Consider the following 24131-nt stretch of genomic DNA (forward strand, 5'->3'; position numbering starts at 1 on the left):
AACAAACCAGTCAGTCCTAAAGGAAATCAGCCCAGAATGTTCATTGGAAGAACTGATTCTGAAGGTGACGCTCCAATACTTTGTCCATCTGATGCAAAAAGCTGACTCACTGGAAAAGACTCTGATGTTGGGAAAGATCAAAGGCAAGAGAAGGGGACAACAGCAGATGAAATGGTTGGATGGCATTACTGACTCAATAGACATGACTTTAAGCATACTCTTGGAGATGGTGAAGGACAGGTAAGCCTGGCATGCTGCATGCAGTCCATGGGGTCGCAAAGTGTCAGACACAACTTAGCAACTGAACAACTTTTACTACTGTATATAAAACAGGTAAACAACAAGGACCTACTGCATAACACAAGAAAGTATATTCAGTATCTTGTACTAACCTAGGATGGAAAAGAATTTGAAAAAGAATGTATATATATATATATTTTTTTAAATATATTTATATATATAAAACTGAATCACTTTTCTGTGTACTTGAAAATAACATAATATTGTAAGTTAACTATAATTCAATTTTTAAAAGTCCCCGTAAGTTTTTTATTACAGAAATTCTGTGTTGCTACTGCAGTCAACAAGGTGTATTTTACCTCTAAGAATTCATGCCGATATCAGACAGCTGATTTTGTAATTTCACACTAAAATTTGGCTTTTACAATCTTCACATTAATTCAAACAAAAATTTGGGTTAAAGCAAACAACTGTTTATTACAGTTGTGATTAAGGGCATGATCTTTGCAATCAGTAAAATCAGGCTTTGAGTCCCTGATTGAGCACCAACTAGCTATGACCCTGGGCAAGCACTAAGTACTCCAAACATGCTACCTTCTCTATAAAATGCTAATGATAATGAAAGGAATCACCTTGTAGGGTCATTTCAAGGATTATGTGAGAACATGTACATAAAGTGATTAATGGAGAGCCTGGAATAAAATAAGTATTCAACTATGATTTGTATTCTTGAATAGGACAGGATGATCATACATTTTACTTATCTGAAGGGCTGTTTATTCAGGGTTGGCTTTGGCTATGGGAGAATGGAGGAATACACTGTACTAACTCAAAAATAACAAAAGGAAAATAATAGCAATCAACATTTATTCACCCCTTACCATGAAAGATGCTTGTTGTGAACACTTTACACATATTACCTTTTTAATTTCATAACCATGCTATCAGGAAGCTACCATAATTATCCCCACCTTACAGAAAAGGAATAGAGAAGTTATGGAACTTGTTCATAGCTATTAAATGTTAAGAGTTAAGATCAAAAGTGAGGAAGTTATGACTCTGGGGCTTGCAGTGCATACTCCTGACAGAGAGAGGTTAAATCTATACATCAAATTCCTATTTCCCTACCCAATGGCTGCCATTGTAGATAGTCCTACCTCTCTTCATTGGTCTCTGGCAACCTCAGTACAGGAATTAATATAGCCATAAATATATCTCTATAATGATACTCAAATATTTTTAAGTGATTTTATGTGTGTGTGTGTTTTATTTCATTTGAGCCTCTCAACATTTCTATGAGAATAACTGGGTGGACTACACTAGGTAGAATTGCTGGGTGGATTATAACTTCATCTCCACTAAATGTTAAAAAAGATGACAGTCTCTCATTTCTTCCTCTGAATTGCATATAATATCTACTTTTTCTCACCATTCTCACAGACATCCCTCTAATCAAAGTCTTCATCTCTTTATGCTAGAGAATACCACAACAGCCTCTTAGCTATCTCTCTGGCTCCAGCCTCTCCTTTCTTCACTCATGTTTCATGCCCCTGCCAACCACACCTATGTATCTCTCATCACGTTGCTTCCTTTCTTAAGAGTCCACAGTGATTCCCAAATGCCCCTCATATCAAGTCCTAACTCCTCTGCCCAGTCTTCAGGGCTCTTTGTGGTCTGCCCCACTCTATCTAGCCTCACTTCCCCAAGGAACCCAACACAGTCTGCCGCAGGGCGACACGTCGCCTCTATTCCCCACACGCAATGCGGGCATCCCGCTTCTGTTCTGTTCTCACACTTTCTTTCCCGTCTGGGGACATCACTTTCCCTCTTTATCACATGTAAACCCTCACTCAGTGTCCATCACCATCTCTACCAGACTGTCCAACAACATTCTATCAGTCTCCGTTCCAGTCTCGTCCCATTCTCATCCTTCACACAGCAGCCAAAACGACTTTGCTAAAAAGTAATTATGATCAATTCTTCCCTCCTTAAAATCTCTCACTGACTTCCATTTAAAGTCAACATAAATCCAAATCCCTTAACACAGCACATACAGCTCCTTATGATTTTGGTTTCCTGAGCTAAGCCAGGCCATAGCAACCTGGCCTGGGTTTAAAAAAGGATGGGAATGATGGCTTCTTCTTTTTTTAACGTTATTTTCTCCCAAAGCAACAAAAAAGCAGGACAAAGATTATGAGGGAGATAAGTATTCAGGTAGCTGAATATAGTCTCCCATTGTCTCTCTTGGATCTCAGGGAAATGTGCTGAAATTAAGTATGTGTAGACCAGACACAAAGCAGCTTGCGGCTAAGACTAGAAGAAATGAAGTGAGATTTGAACTACTGCCCGCTTCAGGTAAGACAAAAATCTGAAGTTTGAGTCTAATTTAATTGCCTGCTAAAACAAAAAATTTAACACTTTGAAGGACTATAACAGAATCCACAGCCTTCTCAACATAATTTAATAATGTCCAGGACATAATCCAAAATGACTTGTAATATGGCCCATTCTCAAGGAGAAAGATACTCAACAGAAGCCAGGATTGAATGATACAGACATTTCAACGACCAGAGACAGATTTTAAAGCAGCAACTATAGCTGTGCTCAGTGAGGTAAAGAAAAATACAATGAATGAAAAGATAGGAAAAATACCTGAAGTTTAAACAAAAAACACCACATTTCTAAGTAAGCCATGGTAGGAAAAGAGATCACAAGCAAAGCTAGAAAATATTTTGAAATGAAAACATATCAAAATTATAGCATTCAACTAAAGCAATTCTTATAGGATAATTTACTAATGGGACTTTCCTGGTAGCTCAGACGGTCAAGAATCTGCCTGAAAGGCGGGAGATCCACTCTATGAAATAGTTCTTATTACAATGATCATTGTACAAATGAAGAAACAGACACAGAGATGTTTAAGTAACTGGCCTATGGTCACATATTCAAGACTTAAGAAGTGGCAGCTTTCAGATTTGAATGTAGGCAGCCTGACTTCAAAACAAGGGTTTTGTAATAGTTCATACAGAAGAAAAATATGGGAGTAAGGATTCATCATACAACATATAAAAATTTGGGCATGCTGATGTAAAAAAAAATTCTTCACCATAATATCAGAACCATATTTACACTGTGAGCAGTGACTTCATCTCATTTCTCATTTTAGCAACACATGATGTATCATATCAAAATAATGTCATCAATTTGATTTTTTTGTTGACATTAAAATTTTAAATTTGTTCTTAAGCTGTGAATGAGCTAAAATATATCACTAATTTTATGTTTTTTCATATTAATATCATCATTAATATTATGATAAATATTTTCACCAGAAAAAGTATCTCCTCAAAAGACACCATTAAAGAAAACACTGGTAGAAACTACTAGCAATACATATATATGACAAAGGACTTGTATTTACTCCATACAAAGGACACTTACAACTCAATAAATACTTGGAGAAATAAAGAGAAACAATCCAGTTAAATGGAAAAAGATCTTAACAGTTCCTTCAAGAAAGAGATACAGGAGTAGAAAATAAGCACATGAAAAGACAAGAGCTTAACATAATTAGTCATCAGGGAAATATAAATTAAAACCATAATGACATGACACCACACATTTTTTAAAACGGCAAAAAATTTTAAAGAATGATATTAAGTGTTGGTAAGGATATGGAGCAGCTGGAACCCTCATATCTTGCTGGTCATAATGTAAAATTACTTTGGAAAACATTCAGGTAGATTTTTATGCAACTATTATATGATCCAGCAATTCCACTCCGAGTACTTACCCAAGACACACACACACACACACACACACACACACACACGGCTTCCCACGTGGTAAAGAATCTGCCTGCGATGTAGGAGACTCAGTAGATGCAGGTTTGATTCCTGGGTCAGGAAGGTCTCCTGGAGAAGGATATGGCAACCCACTCTAGTATTCCTGCCTGGAAAATTATATGGAGAAGTCTGGCGGGCTACAGTCCAGAGTAAAGAGTCGGACACAACTGAGCATGCACCACTACCACATATCTTCACTCTAAGACTTGCACGAGAATATTCACAGCAACTACACTCAGAACAGCTCAAAACCAGAAACAACTTGAATGTCCACCAACAGGCAAATGTATGATCGCCTGCGGTACATTCAAATGTAGTACTACTACTTAGTAATAAAAAGTAGTGAACTACCAATATACACAACAAGGATGAATCACAAAAACTTTTGCTGAGCAAAAGAATTCAGACACAAAAGGGTATACACGTTATGATTCCATTTACATAAAACTCTAAAAAACAAATCGAATCTACAGTAGCAGAATGCGTATCAGTGGTTGTCTGAGTTGGTGTGTGACATGGGAGATGATGTGGGAACAAAGGAACTTTCTAAGGTGACAAAATGTTCTATATTTTGACTGTAGTGATGGTTACATCAGTTTACAGCAAACCTCACTGAAATGTACACTTGAAATGGGGGCATTTATTGGATGTAAATTACAACTTGGTAAAGCTGATTTCAAAGAAAGCAAACTGCAGACTAATACTATGTAATAGTATATAATTATAGTAAAAATAATAATATGTTAAGATTCTGTTTTTTGTAAAAGAAAGCCCATGTAAAAAGCCCACATATGTTTGCATATATCTGTAGGAACATAGGAAGAGGTGTGAAAGAATACATACCAAACTATTATCATTGTTTACCTTGGGAGGTAAGAATATTAACTATAACATTTGGCAGAGACTGGACTTTTCTTTATATACCCATATAGATCCATGTATTGTTAGGCTTCTGTCAACAAACACAATAAGCATGCACTAGTATGCAGATATGTTTACCAATACGCCATCCCTGAACGTGGTTTCTCTCATCAAGAATCAGAGGCTACTTCCCTTCCCCTTGAACCTGGGCTGGTTTGGGGACTCACTCTGACAGCAGACTGTGGCAGAAGTTATACTAAGCCAATTCCAGCTTTAGCTCTTAAGAGGCCTGGCAGTTTCTGTTTCTGTTTTCTGGGAAACCATTCACCATACTGAAAAGAAGTTTGGCTTAGACTGCTGAATGATGACCATCCACACGCAAGAACAGACTGAAGCCATATGGAGGAGCACTAGGGTGCCCCAGTCAAGATCCCAACTGAATGCAATCTCCTGGGTGAGCCTAGCTGACTCCGCAGGCAGTAAAAGAGCCACCAGCTGAGCCCAGACAACACCATGTGGAGCAGAGATGAGGTGTCCCTGCCAAGCATTATGTGGTTCACAGAATTCTGAACAAATAAATGGTGGTAGTTTTTTGTTTTGTTCTTAAATTTTGGCCATACCCCGCGGCAAGTGGGACACTAGCTCCCCAACCAGGGACTGAACCTGTGCCCCTCGCATTGGAAAGCAGAGTCTCAACCACTGGACCTCCAGGGAAGTCCCTAAATGGTGGCTGTTTTAAGCCATTATGTTCTGAGCTCTTTTACTACATATAAGGGAACCACAACATATGCGATGAAGCAAAAAGCCCTTAAACTAACATTTTAAAATTAGTAAATTAAAAGTTTAAATATTTCTGGAAACTACTTAATTAGAAAGCCCTTAAGGTGATTGATTATAATGCTGCACCTTTAAACAAGTTTCGTTGAGCAAGATATTTCTAAAAGCAATTTGTCATTCCTTGACTAGTATTATATGTTATATTTAATAGCAAAATGCATTAATAATGTATTACTTTTTTTAGGCTGCTGCTGTACAGCTTGCAAGACATTAGTTCCCCAAGCAGGAATTGAACCCACGCCCTTGGCAATGAAACCATGGAGTCCTAACCACTGGACAGCCAGGGAATTCCCAGGAATTTACTACTTAAAATGCCTTTCTTCCCATTGCAATCAAGACAAACGACAAAATAGCACAAAAGAGGACATTTTTAGTCCACTCTCTTTGAAAAACAATTTTCAAAAGATACTTTTCTCTATTTGACAACAGACATAGCAGGGGGTTCAAAAAGCCCTGTCTCACCTACAATTTCAGGAAGTAATCTGCTAGTACATAAACAATTTAAAATAAAAACAGCCAGTGACTGAGTGAATCCACTTTGGCAAGTATCAATCTCACAGAAATAAAGGTCCAGTACTTTAATATTTACATATATATGAACTTTGCATATATACATATCTAATAAATATTTCCATTGGCCCACATATATGAGAATTTTTTTTTCATATATGAGAATTTATATTGCAGCACTGCATGTCATAGGAAAAAAATAGGAAAAAAATGAAGTTTCAGCCACAGACAAATGGCTGAATAAGTGAACTGTGGTGCATCTACACTATAAAATTCTATGCAGCTATTTAAAAGCTTCTCTTTGGATTTCCCTGGTGGCACAGTGGGTAGGAATCTGCCTGCCAATGCAGGGGACACGTGATTGTTCTGTGGTCCAGGAGGATTCCACGTGCCACAGAGCAACTAAGCCTATGCACCACAACTGCTGAAGTCCGAGCGCCCAGAGCCCATGCTCCGCAACGAGAAGCCACCATAATGAGAATTCCTCCACCACAACAAAGAGTAGCCACTGCTCACCCAACTAGAGAAAGCCCTCACACAGCAGGCAAGACCCAGCCTAGCCATAAATAAATAAATAAAGTTTAAAAAAAAAAAAACTGACTCAAATTAAAAAAAAAGTTTTCTTTTAAAAAAGCTCCTCTCCTCATCTTAAATCCCAGGCTAACCCAACTGGGTTAACTCACAGTAGCCTGCTGGACAAATCCAATTATTCCATTTTCCTTTGTTTTCTACCACGGGCTAGAAGGTGTTCATCAGAGCAGAGCCTGGTGCTGAATCTGCTCCTCTATGGGCAGGGATCGTCAGGTTTTCTAGAATCAGACTACGGGCTTCATCCTGCAGTTGGAGGGGATCATGAGCTACTTATCACATAGATGAATTGTAAAGTGGCAACACTGAACTAAAACAAAAGCAGATGATACAGAAAGAGTTGACAAAACACATTAAATGAGTGTTGTGCAGGCTCTAAGAGAGATATATATATAATACGCACATATATACATCTCTTAAAGGCCCAGGACCCAACCTTCTCGGGGCACAGAGAGTAATTTGAGAAAAGGTGCTTTCTAACCAAGAAGTATAAGCTGCTGTGCCCCAGGATTCTCAGTGTCACTAGCTGCCATGGCGCAGTCTAACAGAGACCTGAAATTTAGTTCTCTCCTCTCATTCCTCATTCCAAATATTAATTCCTTGTTCTTTCTTACAGTGTTCCCTGAAGGTAAACTCTTCAGATGAAACAATGTGAATTTGACTTTCTATTTCTGCTCTCAATTTTCGACGTTTCTGACCTAGAGTAAACTAGAACTTGTCTAAGCTTGCTGACTAGAAGACTACGTTCTGCCTCTAAAAATAAAGTGCTGTTCTTTGTATGTCATGATGACACTACCAGATCTGAGTTGCTCTTCCAGGGCAGCTCTGAGTCATGCATCCACCCTTCCATCCATCAGTCCCTCCCTGACCTCCTTCCGTTCATCCACCCCCTCTCCCTCCAACATTCTCTGACAGATTCCTCCATTCATTCAGGGAGCAAAGGTACACATTTCAGAGATGGCTGGTCAGAGTTAGCCGAGAAGGCAACGGCAACCCACTCCAGTACTCTTGCCTGGAAAATCCCAAGGATGGAGGAGCCTGGTAGGCTGCATTCCATGGGCTAGCGAAGAGTCAGACACGACTGAGCGACTTCACTTTCACTATTCACTTTCATACATTGGAGAAGGAAATGGCAACCCACTCCAGTGTTCTTGCCCGGAGAATCCCAGGGACAGGGGAGCCTGGTAGGCTGCCGTCTATGGGGTCGCACAGAGTTGGACACAACTGAAGTGACTTAGCAGCAGCAGCAGCAGATCAGGGTTAGAGGATAGGTATGAAGCCATGGAATAATTTTTCTCTGATACTGGCAGTCTCTTTCACTGCTGACAAGAGAGTACATATCTGAAGGGCAACTTAACACTAAATATCAAGAGCCTTAAAGTATAAGCATGCACATACTTTGACTAAGTAATTTCCCTGTAGGAACCAACACTAAGGAAAGACTCAAAGATTCACCAAAGGATTTATGTATAAGAATAATCAATAGCACACTTTTCATAATCCTCATAAAGTTCCTCATAAAGTAAGAAACCAGAACCACCTAATTAAACACTAATATCTTTTGAGAAGATAATTAAATAAAATTATGATAAATTCAGGTGATTAATTATAATAACCAATAAATCTTATATTTTCAAGAAATATTTAATGACATGGAAAAGTGATTATAAATAATGTTAAATGGAAAAAAGGCAGCATATATACAGTATAATTACAAGTCTGAGAAAGAAAAACTAAAGGAAACATCAAAATATAAACAAAGAATGGCTACTTCTGAATGGTGAAACTATCAGTGATTACTTTTTTATACTTTTTAATATTTTCCAAACTGTCCAAAATTATTACATACTACTAATACAATTAGGAAAGGAAAGGTCTATAAAGTAACTTTTAAAGTTATAACTCTAAAAAAAAATTGACATGAGGAAAAGAAAACAGAAAGAAGTGAAGAAAAAAATTACTCAGCCTGAGCTACAACTTTTACTTTTGGCCAGATTAATATTTTTAATTCACATTAATGTAAGTGTTGAACTATACTGATGCTAACCTAGGCAAACTTGGCAAGAAGCATTTCATTTGATTTGCTGAATTTTACTGAAAAATTCTCCTTTCCAAGTATGTAAACTCTAATACTTGACAGTCATTCATTGCTGCTGAAATCTATGAATACTGAACTCCCAGACTGGTATCCAATTATTCACACATTCAACATACTTTTTCACTTTAGATCAGGCTTTGCCATTAGTTGAAAATCTCTGAAAGCTGACATACAAAAGCTGTTCTTCAAAAACTGACCTGCTGTGTTTGATAACGATGCAGAACTGATGTAACCCCACAGCATTCTGCCACATTTAACTGCAGGGTCTAAGCAGAAAAAGGACAGATGAGACTGTTTCCTCTGAGCTCCCACAACACTCCACACAGGCCTCACCATAAATTAGCAGGTCACCTCACAACGATGTGTGTATGAGCTGACCTCTCTGACTAAACTATAAGCTCCTTGAAGGACGAGACTGTGGATTTTCCATGTTTCTATCTCCAGCCTCAGGCACAGAACCCACCATTCAGTGCATACTCAAAAAATATTTTTAAACTGGACTACACTGATGACTCTATGCACCAAATTAAGGGAAAAAAATAACCATATTCAAGATAAATAAAACCAACTTCGAGCATTAGGAAGAGCTACCAAATAACTCAGGAATGTATATGATTTAGAACTTGACAAAAGCAGGAAATTAAACAAGCATTCAGAGAATGTTCGGGCATTACTACAGGCAGAGGTGGAAATTATTCTTCCACCAAAGACTTCTGATCCAAGCTTGAGATTGAAATGAGAGCCACAAATGAGTAAAAAGCAGTTCCATTTATATCTCCCCCTTTTTCCTTAGAATGAGAAATAAATATAAACAAAGGATATAAAATATTCCCTAAATACAAGAGATAATTTTAAATTACACTTTAGTTCTTATTATGGTTCATTAAATGTAAACAGAAGGCAAAAAAAGAGACATATGTAATTGCTTCAAAGGTGGTCACAAGCTCTAATAAGGACATGCTCCTATAGTTAGCAAAAATCAGAAAAGGCTATCCACTAAAAAGTATGCTTGTAAGATTCATATAAAATACATAATATTAGCCATGTGCAGAACCTCCCACATGCAAAAGGATTTGTAAATACATTACAAAAATGAATTAATAACTTTTTCTAACTCTCTCCAGTGAGAGGGCAATCTAGGTTGCAACTGAGATGGGGGATAAGCTGGAATTCAGCTAAGGCCATGAGGATGACTGCACAGCTGAGTATGGGGACAGCTCCAGAGCATGCCATTCATACAGTGATGTCTCTCAGACTTTCCGAATCTGTGAACAACCTGCACAATTTTATGTGGCAGTCCTGGATTTAATTAACGCATCTGTGATGTTATGAAGCAGGAACAGGAGCTCTACAACAGGGCACATCAACAGAAGGCCTACTGACATTCTCGGCCAGGTCATTTTTGGTTGCAGGGGGCTGTCCTGGGCACTGCAGGATGTTAAAAAACTTTCCTAGTGTCCACCCACTTAATGCCAGTAACATCCTCCCTGCCCCCAGCTTTAACAACTAAAGATGTCTCCAAACATTGCCAATGTCCCTTGGGGGGCAAAATTCTTCCCTCCACTCCCCCATTTGAGACTCACTGGTCTAGAGGAACAAAGAATTGGGTAGTGTTGGTCCAGCTCTGCTGAAGAGAGAGAATACACTGTATCTGCCATATGTGAGCAAGGAGTGTAGTCTACAACAGATCAGGAATAACACTAGGCAATCTCAGAAGGAAATATCCTCACAGATGAACTCAATACCTTTTGCTTTAATTGCACTTGCCAGGTGTTGTCCCAATTATCAATTCAATATCTTGAGCACAGTTAGTTAATTCTATACATTTAAAAGAAGTTTTAAAAAATGCAATGACATATAACAACCCACAGGTTATTGCTGACACTGGGCCATATAAGAGGAAACAGATGGGGAAACATTTGGAGTGACTGGTAATTTAGCAATGTGTTAAGATTAAATTTCTAAAAGTACAATAAAAAAAACTAAATAGTTCTTTAAATAAAAGAAATGAAACTAAAAAAGAAGAAATGGAGAAAAAAGGAAATGAAACTAAAATTCTTCCACCATATTTTCTATGTTAAGGAATAGAGATTAAAATATTGGTTTGCCAAAAACTTCATTTGTGGTTTTCTATAAGATTGTACAGAAAACCCCAAACCAACTTTTCGGCCAACACAATATATAGATTCATACTTATACGATGTTGCTTTAAGAAAGCCATAAAGGAAAAGATAGATTTGCCTACATCAAAATAAAAAGCTTCTGCAATTCAAAACAAGTTAAACAGAAAATGCAAACAAAACTAAAATATAAACCCAAAGAAAATATTTACAATATAAATGTTAGTGGTTCAAGATCTATAAGTATATAAAGCTTTACAAATTAAATAACAAAATCAACACCACAATGGAAAAATGAAGAAAGGATAAGAAGAAGCAATTTATATGCACATGCACACACAAAAATTTAGCCTATGAAAACTATTTAACCCTATCAATTGAATAAATGGAAATAAAAACAACAGCATTTCTTTATATATCTGTTTGATAAAAATAACACACAGCGTAATAGTGCTGATGAAGGTACAAATATTCTCAAACATTAAGATATAAACTGGCACAATTTCTTGGGAAGACAATTTAGCAAGAAATACATTTAAAAATATGCACATGCTTCTAAGAAATTATACTTTTAGAAAATTTTCCTAGGATATTGTCATGGGTCTGCACAAAGATTTAGCTATAAGAATATTCGTCTTAATATAATTCATAATAGTGAAAAATCAGAACAACTGTAAGCTGGTCAGTTGAAAAAAATTATGATACATTCAAATGATGTATTATCATGCAATCATTAAAAATTATAGAGGATGTGGAAAATGTGCATGTTAATGACAGGAAAAAGATGCTTACTGACATGGGAAAATCTTCAGGATGCAGTATCGTGCAGTGGGTAAGAGACTGGGTCTGGAGTCAGACTGTCTGGGTTGAAATTTTGGATCCATCACTAATTAGCTGTGTAACATTAGGCAAGTTAGTAACCCTCTCCGAAGCTGTTTCCTGATGTGTAAAAAAAGGTAACTTCTATGAAATAACACCAACAATCAAGGCAACAACCACCAGTGGTTACTTAAAACCAACAGAGGGAAGGTTGATGGGGAAGTTTATTACGGATTTATCCTATGGGAAACATCACTGATCAATCTTCACATCACTAAAAGAGGACACCAGACATCATTACACCTCGAAATGTGAGACAACAGGAAACAGAAGGCACAACATAGTCTGTGATATATTCTTGCCCCTTAAAATCTGACCCAAATTTTACCCAAGAGCCTATATCTATCAACTTACTAGAAATATGGGGATTTAATTCCATTAAAATGAGATTCACAAGACAATCAAAATAAATTAATGCTGATAAAATGTCAGAAGAGTGCTTACCTCTGGGGCAGGTATAGACTAGGAAGGGAAAAAAGGAAACTTTATGGGTTATTAGAAGCTTCTCTGTATTGATCTGGGTGGTGGCAAATATGTAAAGAATAATAAAACCACACTATTAAAATTAGTGTGCTTTATATACTTTTTTATATGCATATAATACTTCAATTGTTTTAATGGAAAGTAAAAAAAAAAAAAAAAGCTCCAGCTGACTTTTCACCATTGTCTAGCAGTAGGAAGAAAAGCAGGGGTGGTTCGAGAATTGAAGCCAAGAGGAAGTGGTGGTGGACAGCACCTGGCTGCTACCTGTGGGTCTCATGCTCCCACGGAACTTCCCCCCTGCAAACAAGAGCTGGAGGGTGGGGACAGCACAAGGCTTGGACCACTGGGAAATCAGGGTACTTATTAAAGAAATCTTATAAAGGGGCTGTCACAAGGATTTCCACACCAATAGGAAAGTAAGGATATTGGCTACGTTGTAAAAACGGGTTTTAATTTCACTTAAAGGATAAGCCATCTCATCTATGCACCTGGACAAGTTGGTAAAGTGAATTAGAAAGTAGCAGTTAAAGCTAAGGCAATGTTTACGGCTGGGTACTTGTTGGAATAGACATCAGGATGATTAGAACTTTGAGCACTGATGGAATATGCTTTGAAATGCCAGAAGGCGGTTTTGGAAATTGTGCTAATTATAGGAACATGTAAGGAGGAACAAAACCTGTCTCCCACTCAACCTAGTCCTTCATCCCCACTTTCACTCTCACCACAGGAAGTGATCTGGACTGGCCCATGGAGACAAAGAACTGTGCATTTTCAGTGTTTATCTTCCCAATGGTAGAGGTCTACCAGAAGTTTCAGAGAAAAGATATGTTCTTCTGATGCCACCTATGTATCAGACACATTCTTCCTGAGATCGACAGTCACAATGTTACACACAAATGGAAGTCGGAAGTTGCATTTGATCCTGCAATACATTAAACTGAGTACTCACACCTACTGTGAGAGAATCATCGCTCATAATGGTTCACTTGCCTGGTATGTTTCAGACCCATATTTAAGACAGAGGCAAATATAGAAAGTTGGCCATTCTTCAGAGGAGAGAAAAAAATTATCTTTTTAATTTCACTCTCATGAGATTTCCCTTTCAGTTATGAAAGAATTTAAGTGTTTGGAGATCTAAGTTCTATCTTCTTTAGCCAGAAGGGTCACCCAGAAATTAGGAAAATTAATGGCTATATCCATAGACATGATACATGACTATGTGAAATCTTTTGAAATCCTTGGACGTACTGGTGAAGGAAGAACTCAATGAGATTTCGTGATACCAGAGGCAAAAAAGCTAGTTAGTTTTCCAAAATCTTCCCCTAGTGAGTGAAGAGTAAAATTTAACCCTTACAATAGGCATATGAGGTTAAGTATTATTAATATCTTTTTATATATCAGGACACTGAGGCATCACGAGGTCAAGAACCATTCCTATAATCAAAAGCCACTAGCAAGCAGCTTGGGATCTGATCCCAGGCAATGTGACTCTGGAGCCCACAGTCTTAATACTCTCAGCTCATGGTTGTGGTTTTGAGCAATTTCCTCTGAGTTGGCAGGTTCACTTCTTATCTTTTTTTTAGTATTTGTTTATTCGGCTGCACTGGGTCTTTGTTGCGGCATGCAGGATCTTTAGTTGCGGCATGTGAACTCTTAGTTGGGGAATGGAGGATCTAGTTCCCTGACCAGGAATGGAACCCAGGCCCTCTGCATTGGGAATGTGGAGTCTTAGCCATTGGAGCACCAGGGAAGGGCCAGCAGATTTAATTCTTAGCACTACTATTTACCAGCTGAATGAGTCTTGAACAAATTGCTGAAGTTCTTTGTGCCACAGTTTCCTCATCTATGAAATGGACCTAACAACAGCCTCTTTAGAGAATGTCTTGGGAAAATCAGATGAGATCATGAATGTAGATAACCAGGTACACAAGAGCCATTTAACCAGAGTTAGCACCCCTCCTTCTCTGTCTGACATTCCCCTTCTTTTCATGCTCACTGTTGCTCAGCAAGTGGGAAACCTCTCGTCCCAGCTCTGAGGAAAATCAGGCCCTGACATAGCTCAGGGGAGGAGACTAAGCAGTTGCAGGAGCACGCGCACTACTGGGCCAATCTCTCGGTGTGCACTGAACATTTGCTAAATCACTGAACATTAAATAGTTCATCCCAGCTCCCAGACTGTCCTCCCCTTGCTAGCATAACAAGCCTCCAAGGTGCACAGACTTTGGTTCCACAGCCACAGCACTCCCTGAACCCATTTCAGAGGCTGGAACAAGAAAACTCACCCAATGCCCTGACGATTCGCATCAGGATTTCCCCCACTTTCATTCTGGTCTCCGGTGTGTGCCTGTCTTTACTGCTGTCATACTGAGCCAGCAGGCCAGGCAAGATTTTCTCAGGGTACACGTCTGAGAGGAGGGCAACCCCTAGGGTGAAAAATGGAAAGAAAGGATTCATTACTGTTTAGCACTGAAAGGAAAGTAAGCCCAGACAGCTTGTGATGGGATGAACACAGAGACATTTATTTTTATTTATTTATTTATTTATTTTTTCACAGAGACATTTAAATCCACCTCTGTAATTCCACCAGCAAGGGCTGCCCTTCATTTGGAATGACAACATTGGTAGTGGAAAGAACATGGGTCTTAAGAGTTCACACTCCTGGATTCTTCTGGTCTCAGCCCTATATGATCTTTAAGATCACATTCAGCACTGACATTCCATGACCTATGGATTCTAGACTCTGGAAGCTGAGGCTAGATGATTACATAACATAGCAAGGATTCACACAGCAGGGGAACAGACTCGATCAAATGCCCTGGAGGGAGTCTTTCAGGTCTGAGTCAGTGAGGTTCTAAGTCTAGTATCACTCCTGCCAATCCATCAGCCTGAAGCACAGCAGTGCTTCCTATCTTTGCTGCAGTTCTTTACCCTAGAATGAGTTTTCTCTGTAAAACTGACAATGATGAGAGCAATTTCCATAAGGAAATAAGGAATGCAAATTCTGGGCATGATGAGGAGTAGAGACCCAGCTGAGTTTCCTGATCAGGAGAGAAGAGTTTGCTCTGGATTCCTCCTTCCTGGTACTTGCCGACACCCTCTCTTCACACAGCACACCTAGACGTGGAATCTGCAGTAGAGGTAACACTATCTGGGCCCAGACCCACAGCAAGCAAACTTCACAAAGGCTGAGAGAAGAAGGGAGCTAAGACTAAGACAGGACCAGAAATAAAAACCCTAGTCTCAAAGCTATATAAACACAAATTCCATTACTTTGGGGTGAGGGAAGGTTTGGGGAGAGGTTACGTACTTCTAAAGAATAGTGAGGAAAAAGAAACATCTGCAGGTGTTCTATCACTGATGTCATCACAAAGCCTAGTACATATTACAGATCTGTAGCAACCGTAACTCCTATTTCATCAGAAGTTCCCAACTTAGCAATTCCATGGATCTGTCTCCTTTTAGGAATATAGTTATACCTTTATAATGAAAATCGGTGGGGAAAGGGGATTTGCTCTAAAAAACTTTGATCTGTATCTAGCTTCTCTGAATATATCTGTATCTAGCTTCTCTGTAATATACCAGAGTCCCTTCTTCTGTCATTTATGCCTAATTTTCTCTCACTAATCTTTAGCAGAGAAGTTATTTACTTCTGTGAGCATACCCTGCTGTATACTTCAAAACCAAGTGAACTGGGACATCCCTGGTAGTCTAGTGGTTAAGAATCTGCCTTCCAATGCAAGAGGTGCAGGTACGATCCCTAGTCAGGGAACTAAGATCCCACATGCCACAGAGCAACTAAGCCCACACACCACAACTAGAGAAGTTAGTGCACTGCAAGGAAGACCCAGTGCAGCCGAAATTAAAAAACGAAACAAAACCCAAGGGAGTTCTTGATTTTCTCTCTGTAGCAAACAGACTTTGGTTGCACACAGCATCTGTTCTCTCTTCTGGTAACGACACCTGTTGTTCCTTTAGGAAATATTCCTTCCCTATTCTCAGTCTACGTTGTTTGAGTGGGGCTAATGACCCACTTTCTCTCTCTTCATATGTGAACTAACTCATATCAAAGGTGCCTTAGGATAGTCCATCCCACCACAATGTCTGGTTCAGGAATGAGGAAAGAGACTCAATTCTAGAACCAATTTTGGAACTACTAGGGAAGATGAGCCCCTGGAGTTTGTGTGTTTGTGTGGATGGTTATTTTGGCTCTTTGTTTTCTCGTTTTTGCCTGTTGAAGTGATTAACCTGGAGCTCCCAGTGACCATCACTGGGAGAAAGTCTGCCCCACAATGGTGCCAATACAGAGGAGGGTCAAACCAAGAGCCAAAGGAGGAAAGGAGAACTGCATCATGCTTTGAGCCCCTGGATCCAATTATACTTCTACTCATTAGAACCTTAGGGTACATAAGCCAATAAATGTCCTTTTACGTTTACACCAATTTGATTTTTTTTCACCCAAAGGAATACTAATATATCTTTCTTAAGATTAAAGAAACAATCCAGGTTAAAAAATAAAGTTTCCCATAATGCTAGACCTGTAGTTCTACCAGGGAGCTTTAATTCTTCCAATCTTTCATAAAAAGGTTGCCAACAGCACAGTACAGTTTCCTTGCTTCCCACAGTTCCAGGTTAGCGATTGTTTATCTTCCTGCTGGCCTGCTCCACTAAGGGTTGCCAAATGGCTCTCTGTTTGAATTTACCTTCTAGGATACAGTTGCTACCTATGAATTTATAAATCCCTAGAGAACATTGGTTCCTTCCTTACTCTTACACAAAGCAGTGAAGAGGAGCACATATGATGGTTAAGACTACAGAACAATTTTTTTTTTTAAAGATAAGATTTTTAAAATTTTGACAACTGAGGAAACCTGGCCTTAACCTTCCTATAACCCTTGGCCCCTCCTTTGTAATCTGAAAAATGGGGTAATTTCTGGGTCAGTCCAGGCTTTAAGGAAACATGACACATCAACCCCTTTGGCAATAAGGACCAAATGATTGTGTGAGAGATACCTGCTCCTGCTCTGATCACAGGAAAATGACTAGACATTTTGAGATGTGGTGGAACAGATAAGATACACAGAAGGCAAAGGTGAACCAGATCTGGCAAGAGTTCATAAAAATGTTCTGATCTGTGTTTGGAGGCAAAGCATAGGATAAGGCAAATTAACCAACTGAAAAAATATTACTGAAAGTAATTATGCAACAAAATAGAGACAGTCAATTTTGTAAGACAACTGTTTTTTCCCCCAAAGACTTTCATTACAAAGCCAGAACTGTATTCTGATCCAGTGTTGACTTCAAGATGATCCCTTAGCATACTGCTCAGTGATCTGCAGACCTTGGAAAGTCACAGTAGTTTAGGTCTCACTTTACACAAGGGTTTTACATTGTAGGAAAGATAGTCTAATCCCAACTATCTTTGCTGACTAACTCTCTCCTGGAAATCTGCTAAGTCATCCCCACTTTAAAACTAATCTGACTTACTCTCCTGAGTAGGTAACAACTTACCTCCCAAAATACCCACATCAACTTGGAAAACCACCTACTCACATGAATTTCTGCTGAAAACTGTAAGAAACAGAAATGCCTGCATACAGTATGACTCTATTTACATAAAAATGTCCAAAATAGGCAAATCTGCAGACAGAAAGTAGATTTCGTGGTTGCTTAAGGCTGTGGGAGTTGGGTAAGAAATAGAGACTGACTGCTAATGATATGGAATTTCATTATGGAAAGATAAAAACATTCTAAAATTAATTACGGTGATGGTTACACACACTGTGAGTATAATAAAAAGCACTGAATTGTACACTTTAAATGAATTGTATGAAATATGAATTATATCTCAAAGACCTGTTATTTAAAAACTGTAAGATTCATAAAACTCAATAGCAAAAAAAAAAAATGACTAAAAAATGAGCAGATGATCTGAATAGGCATTCTTCTAATGAAGACAGACAGATGGCTAAGAGATATATGAAAAGATATTTAACATCACTAATCACCAGGGGAATATAAAACAAAACCACAATGAGATGCCATCTCACACCTGTCAGAAAGCTATTATCAAAAAGATAAGAAATAACAAGTGTTGGAGAAGATGTGGCAAAAATGGGATTCTCATGTACTATTGGTGGGAAGGTAAATTGGTATGATTACTATGGAAAACAGTATGGAGGTTCATGAAAAAATTAAAAATAGAGCTACCATAAGACCTAGCAATTCTACCACTAGGCCAATTCTACCACTGAAGAATATAAAAACACAAACTCAAAAAGATATGTGCATTCCTATGTTCATTACAACATTGTTTACAATAGCCAAGACACAGAAACAATCTAAATGTCCATCAATGGGTAAATGGACAAAGAACACACTGGTAAATAAATACAATGCAATGCTAATCATCCATAAAAAGGAAAACTCTTAAATTTTCAACATGGATGGACCTTGAGAGAACTATGTTAAGTAAAATAAATCAGACACAGAAAGATATTCAAGAAAATGAGAAGCTTTTAAAGAACTTTTATGGAATAAATTCTAAGATCCATTGTTAAGTGAAATGCAAGGTGCAAAACAATGCATATAAAAATTCAACAATTTGTGTACAAAGGGGAAATACTCATGAATAGTTCTGTACAGATACACAAGAAACCAATGATATTGGTTCTTTCTAGGGAGGGAAAAGGAGTAACTAGGGGATAGATAAAAGGGATTTTTTAACTCTGCATCTTTGTATTCTTTTTTAATTTTGAACCATGTAACATATCAAACATAAATAAATAAAATATAAGTTAAAAATCTGTGCTAAGGGGCAAGGTCTTTTAAGATGGAACAGCCTCTTTTAGAGGTGAAAATGCAAAAATAATTTTCAATCAGATGTAACAGAATGACCACAAGCATCTTCCCCTGAAATCTCTCTACAGTTAATAGCCAAGGAGTAAAAAAGGAATAAACTGATCAACAAGAAGGAAAAAAATATAGATATCAAAGGCTGAAGTATGGGTAAAGAGAACAAAAATGGGACAAAATAATGACATCCATTTGATAGAGCTGTTGGATCATTTGGGGAAAAACAGCAATTATCTGATAGAAAACTAAGCAAATACATAAGAAAGGACAACTGAACTAGGTGTAGCCACGAATAATATTCATAGAGTCAGCAGCAAACACTGTCCAGTGATTTAGCCAAAAACTGTGAAAGGGGAATGAAGAGAAGGAGGGCAGGCATGTGTGCACAGGCATGCATGTGCATGCGGATGTTAACCCTCCATCCAATCTACAGGAAATGAGTAGATAATGTGCAGAAATTTTAACAGCGAGATCTGTGAAAGCATTTTTCGTATAAATATACGAGAACAAACTACTTAAGGTAGGTGGAGGGGATGATTATCACTGAGGACTAACTGTGAGGCGTAAGCTGGGAAGGAGACAAGCTTCTTGATTCTTCACAAAGGATGTTCAAAGAAATTAACAGATACATATTAATTTTAAAAACTAGAAAAAAGGTAAAATGTATATTAACCTGGGAAGAAGCTCTAGTTTGAAAGAACTATGATAGTGAAGAGGTAAGGCACAGGAACTTTTCCTTCCAATTCCAAAAAGATAATCACCAGCCCGTGACTGTCCTCTCCTGCTGCAGCTCAAGGACACAAAGAGAAGAAAGATTGACCCTGGAGAGAAGGAGACTGCTACCCTCTAGCAGATACTTCAGTTGTTACATTAGAGACTGCTCATTATAATGGAAATGAACAATCATTTCAGCTCCAAGAAGCCAGGAAGCTGCACAAACTGGGGAAGTTGGTTATTAAATCAAGGAAGTATGGTGAACGCAACTGAAGAGCCAGGTTGTCTTTGTAATCAGAGTAAATGATAACGTCTAGCATGCCAACATAATGTTCAGTCTCTCTAAAGCTCCAAAGTTGTGCTGAGTATGGACAAGCCCCAACACATCTATAAAGATTTAAGGTGAGTGAGTGTTACTCAGGCCTGAGGAAAAAAGAAGGTTAGACTAATAAGTTGAAGATTTGTAAGAATGGCGGTACGGTACCTACAGTCTGCTTCTTTAAACCAAGATCTAAATAATATACTCAAACACTAAAATCAGGCAAATATATTTACTTACATTGTTCTCTAATTCTCATTTTGGAAGGAAAAAAGCTATAATCTATACTTAGTGACAGTTAACTGTACTTGCCAGAAGCCATTTGGATTATGAAATATTTACCTATCATAATAAATGAAAATGTTGTAGCAAAGGTAGTAAAAATTCTTGACGTTTAATGAGTGTTTTCAATATGTCAGGCATGGGCCTAAGCACTTTACATGCATTCATCTGTTTAATGCTTCCAACAATCCTTTGCAGTAGATGCTATTAATACTATCATTCCTAATTTTACTGAGGGAGAAGCTGAGGAACAGAAGGGTAAAAAATATGGTCCCAGATCCCAGAGCTGCCATGTGACAAGAGCATGACTGCAAACCTGCATCTGCTATCCCACCAAGAAAGCACCAGCTTTGCAAATCCTAACCCTAAAGACAGCAAATCCTACATTTTCAAGTGTTTCTCAGCCATAAGATTTACTTTCTATTAGACTCCAAGGTCAGAGGAAGGAGAGGCAGTCTGCACACTGCATCCTGTATGAACAGGCAGAATCCTCGTGGGTTCCAGCTGGGCTTCATAGGGACTGCTTTGTTCTTAATTGGTATATTTATTTATTTATATTTATCTTAATGTGGAAAAGGGAAGTAGCAATGTTAATGAAATTCACAAATGACTTTGACTTGAGATGCTGCTGACATTAGCGATGACAGAGGAGACCTACAGGGAAACTTGGATTTTAGTGAGTTTCTGTTTTTAATCATTGATTTTCAAATATCTCCATGTCACTTCTTTATGGGCTATTGCAATTCCCCTAAATCTCTTATTCTACTACCCACCCCCCAAATAAATAAAACCCAAGTCAGCACCAAAAAGCTTAGAATCTACCTTGTTAGGACTGCCTCTATCCATTACTTCTGGGAGATACAGAAGAGCTGAGAAAAGTGAGCCTTAAGAACACAATGATCAAGGGCTCTATTTTAAGTACAGAAATACAAACAAAGCTGCCCTAATACTGACTGAAGGCATAAGTGAGGAAGGAAGGAAGAGAAAACAGCAATTAGTGCTGCTCTGAGAGTAATCATTGCCCTGTGCATTCAGAGAAACTTGCATTTCAGCTGATCCTGGGTGAGAAAGAAGCAGGATGTTATTTATTGAGTTCTCTTTACAGTAGCTTTCAAACATTAACATTCTCTTTATGCCATCAAAAGAAACAATTGCTGATAATATGAAGAGAAGGCCTTCTGATTTTCCAGAAAACTGTCTGTAGTTATCTTTTAGCTGTATCTAGGTAAGAAACAGTCTTGGAAGACCCCCAAGCTAGGTGGTCCCAGTAGAGGGAGTACTACCTGAACTCCAGATTCATTTCTTTCTAAGTTTTCTGCTGACATTTCACCTCAAACTTAGGCAAAGAGAAGCTGCAGAATCAGCAAAGCTGACTGATGCGTCGGGTTCTCACTAGTTTTGAGAGAGTCGAAGCCTCCCAGGGGAGTGATCACCTGGCCTGAAGCTCTAACAAGACATGGCTGATCTTTCTCATGATCCAGTGTCTTAAGGCTCGAAGATCTGCTCTGTGCTTTGGATACCAAGCAGTGATAGAGGCAAGATAGAAACTCCAGAGTTCTCCCTTTTTTCCTTCAGTTGAAGGTAGCAGATATCCTGATAAGATGATTAGGTAAGTCTTTAGGTGCTCTGGGCCAAGACTGGCTTAGAAAAAGTGACTGTTGTGAAATCAGTAACCATGACATGTAGGATATAAATGGTAGTTTCATATGGAAACCAGGCAGCGCTGCTGTAAATCTGCCCTGATAAAATGCATATATAAACACCCTGCCTACAATCCTGGCAAGTGACCAGACCTCTAGTCAGGGCCCTCAGGTTTAAATCACTCTGCTAAGCAGGACATCTATAAACAGAGGAGAAAAGGAGAAGCCTTGAAAAACTATTTCCACAATCAAAAGAACGTTACTTTTTCCCCCTGATCATACATAAAAAATACATGGTCACTATAAAAGATTCAAATACTAGAGAAAAACATAAGAAAAAAGCCACACATGGATGTATGGGAGGATTGAGGATTAAGGCTATGGGGAACCAGTCTCTTTTTAGAGTAATGAAAATGTTCTAAGATGGATTGTGGTGATAGATGTGCAACTCCAAATACACTCAAAGCTATTACATTACACACCTAAAAAAAGCAAATGGTATGGTATGCGAATTATATCTCAATACAGCTGTCTTTAAAAAAAAAAACTTGAAACCTGAAATCAACATAAGCATTTTAATGCCCACTCATCCATACCTCACTCTCGTGAATAAATACACACATGCGTGCACACACACACACACACATATACACACACATTTTTTATAGTGAATAATTTTGCTTTATTTAACAGTCTTTTTTTTTTTCTGGGAAGATTGGCAGGGGGGGATGTTTATTCCCCGAGATGACTTGGCTTGCACACTAGGTCATTTGGAGTGGTCTAACAATAATAATGAAAACTTTAATAGCAATACTATTGTTTAGCATGGAGAAATAGTAAGGATTCTTTTCAATTTTACTTTCTTTAAAAAGAGGGGGAAAGGGGTCAATTAAAAAAATACAAATTGGTTACATAGGAGCATATAGAAGTAATCTACAGCTATGGCATAAATCCTAAAGCTTGGAAAACAGCTTTAGAATAAAGGCAATGGAAATCATTCTTTCACACGTTCACACATTAACAGAGTTCTACCATGTGCCAGGTACTAAGTGTTACAAATGTAATACGGCAGTGACTATCTGAGAGAGGCAAATCAGACAATGATTACAAGACAGTGTGGTTAGTACAGCATTTTGGGGTGTAATGAGAACACAGGGAGAGAAGAGTGAAAAAAGGGTTTAGGAAGGGGTGGGGCTTCCTGGAGAAGGGGACAAGTGAGCTATGAAAGCACAAGGCTCTTCAACTGGGTTTTTTAATCGAGAGCTGTCCCTGGGACCAAGAGCCATTTGCAAAATTATTCATCGATGGAAAACATTTCATAGACCTTTCCAGACAGAATTAGTATAAGCACGTAACTCCCATTTATATTCTTAGGGTAGACTTCCCCAAAGATAAAGAACTGGCTCCAAGGGTATAAAAACATTTTCAAAGCTGCATTCCTAAAATGTTCCAGTTACTTTTCCTACCAATAGAGTTCAAGGGTGCCCTAGTGAAATAGGCACCCTACAACTGGCCAGCACTGAATATTCTTCCCATCTTAAAAAAAATCTGTTTTTTGAAATGGTGTTAAAAATTGTATTTCATTATTATTTTAATCTACATTTCTTTGCCTATTAGAAAAGTTCCTTAAATCTTTATTCCCTGGGGAAGGGAATGGCAACCCACTCCAGTGTTCTTGCCTAGAGAATCCCAAGGACAGGGGAGCCTGAAATGCTACAGTCCATGGGGTCTCAAAGAGTGGGACACGATTGAGCAACTTCCACATTCCTCTACCATGAATTGCCTATTTTTTTAAATTATTTTTTTACTGAAGGATAATTGCTTTACAGAATTTTGTTGTTTTCTGTCAAACCTCAACATGAA

At 38.3% G+C, this 24131-nt stretch overlaps 1 protein-coding gene across 2 annotated transcripts in view; it reads right to left on the minus strand.

The window, feature by feature from the left end:
- The window catches only part of TANGO6 (transport and golgi organization 6 homolog), a 174380-nt gene that overhangs the window by 59963 nt on the left and 90286 nt on the right, over positions 1–24131 (minus strand). For both annotated transcript variants that reach the window (XM_043437929.1, XM_043437930.1), the window contains exon 15: positions 14744–14884. In XM_043437929.1, the coding sequence (XP_043293864.1) occupies positions 14744–14884 (141 nt within the window). The remainder of the gene's footprint in view (positions 1–14743; positions 14885–24131) is intronic.

The sequence above is a fragment of the Cervus canadensis genome, chromosome 18, assembly GCF_019320065.1.
Source record: "Cervus canadensis isolate Bull #8, Minnesota chromosome 18, ASM1932006v1, whole genome shotgun sequence".
NCBI classification, from domain to species: Eukaryota; Metazoa; Chordata; class Mammalia; order Artiodactyla; family Cervidae; genus Cervus; species Cervus canadensis.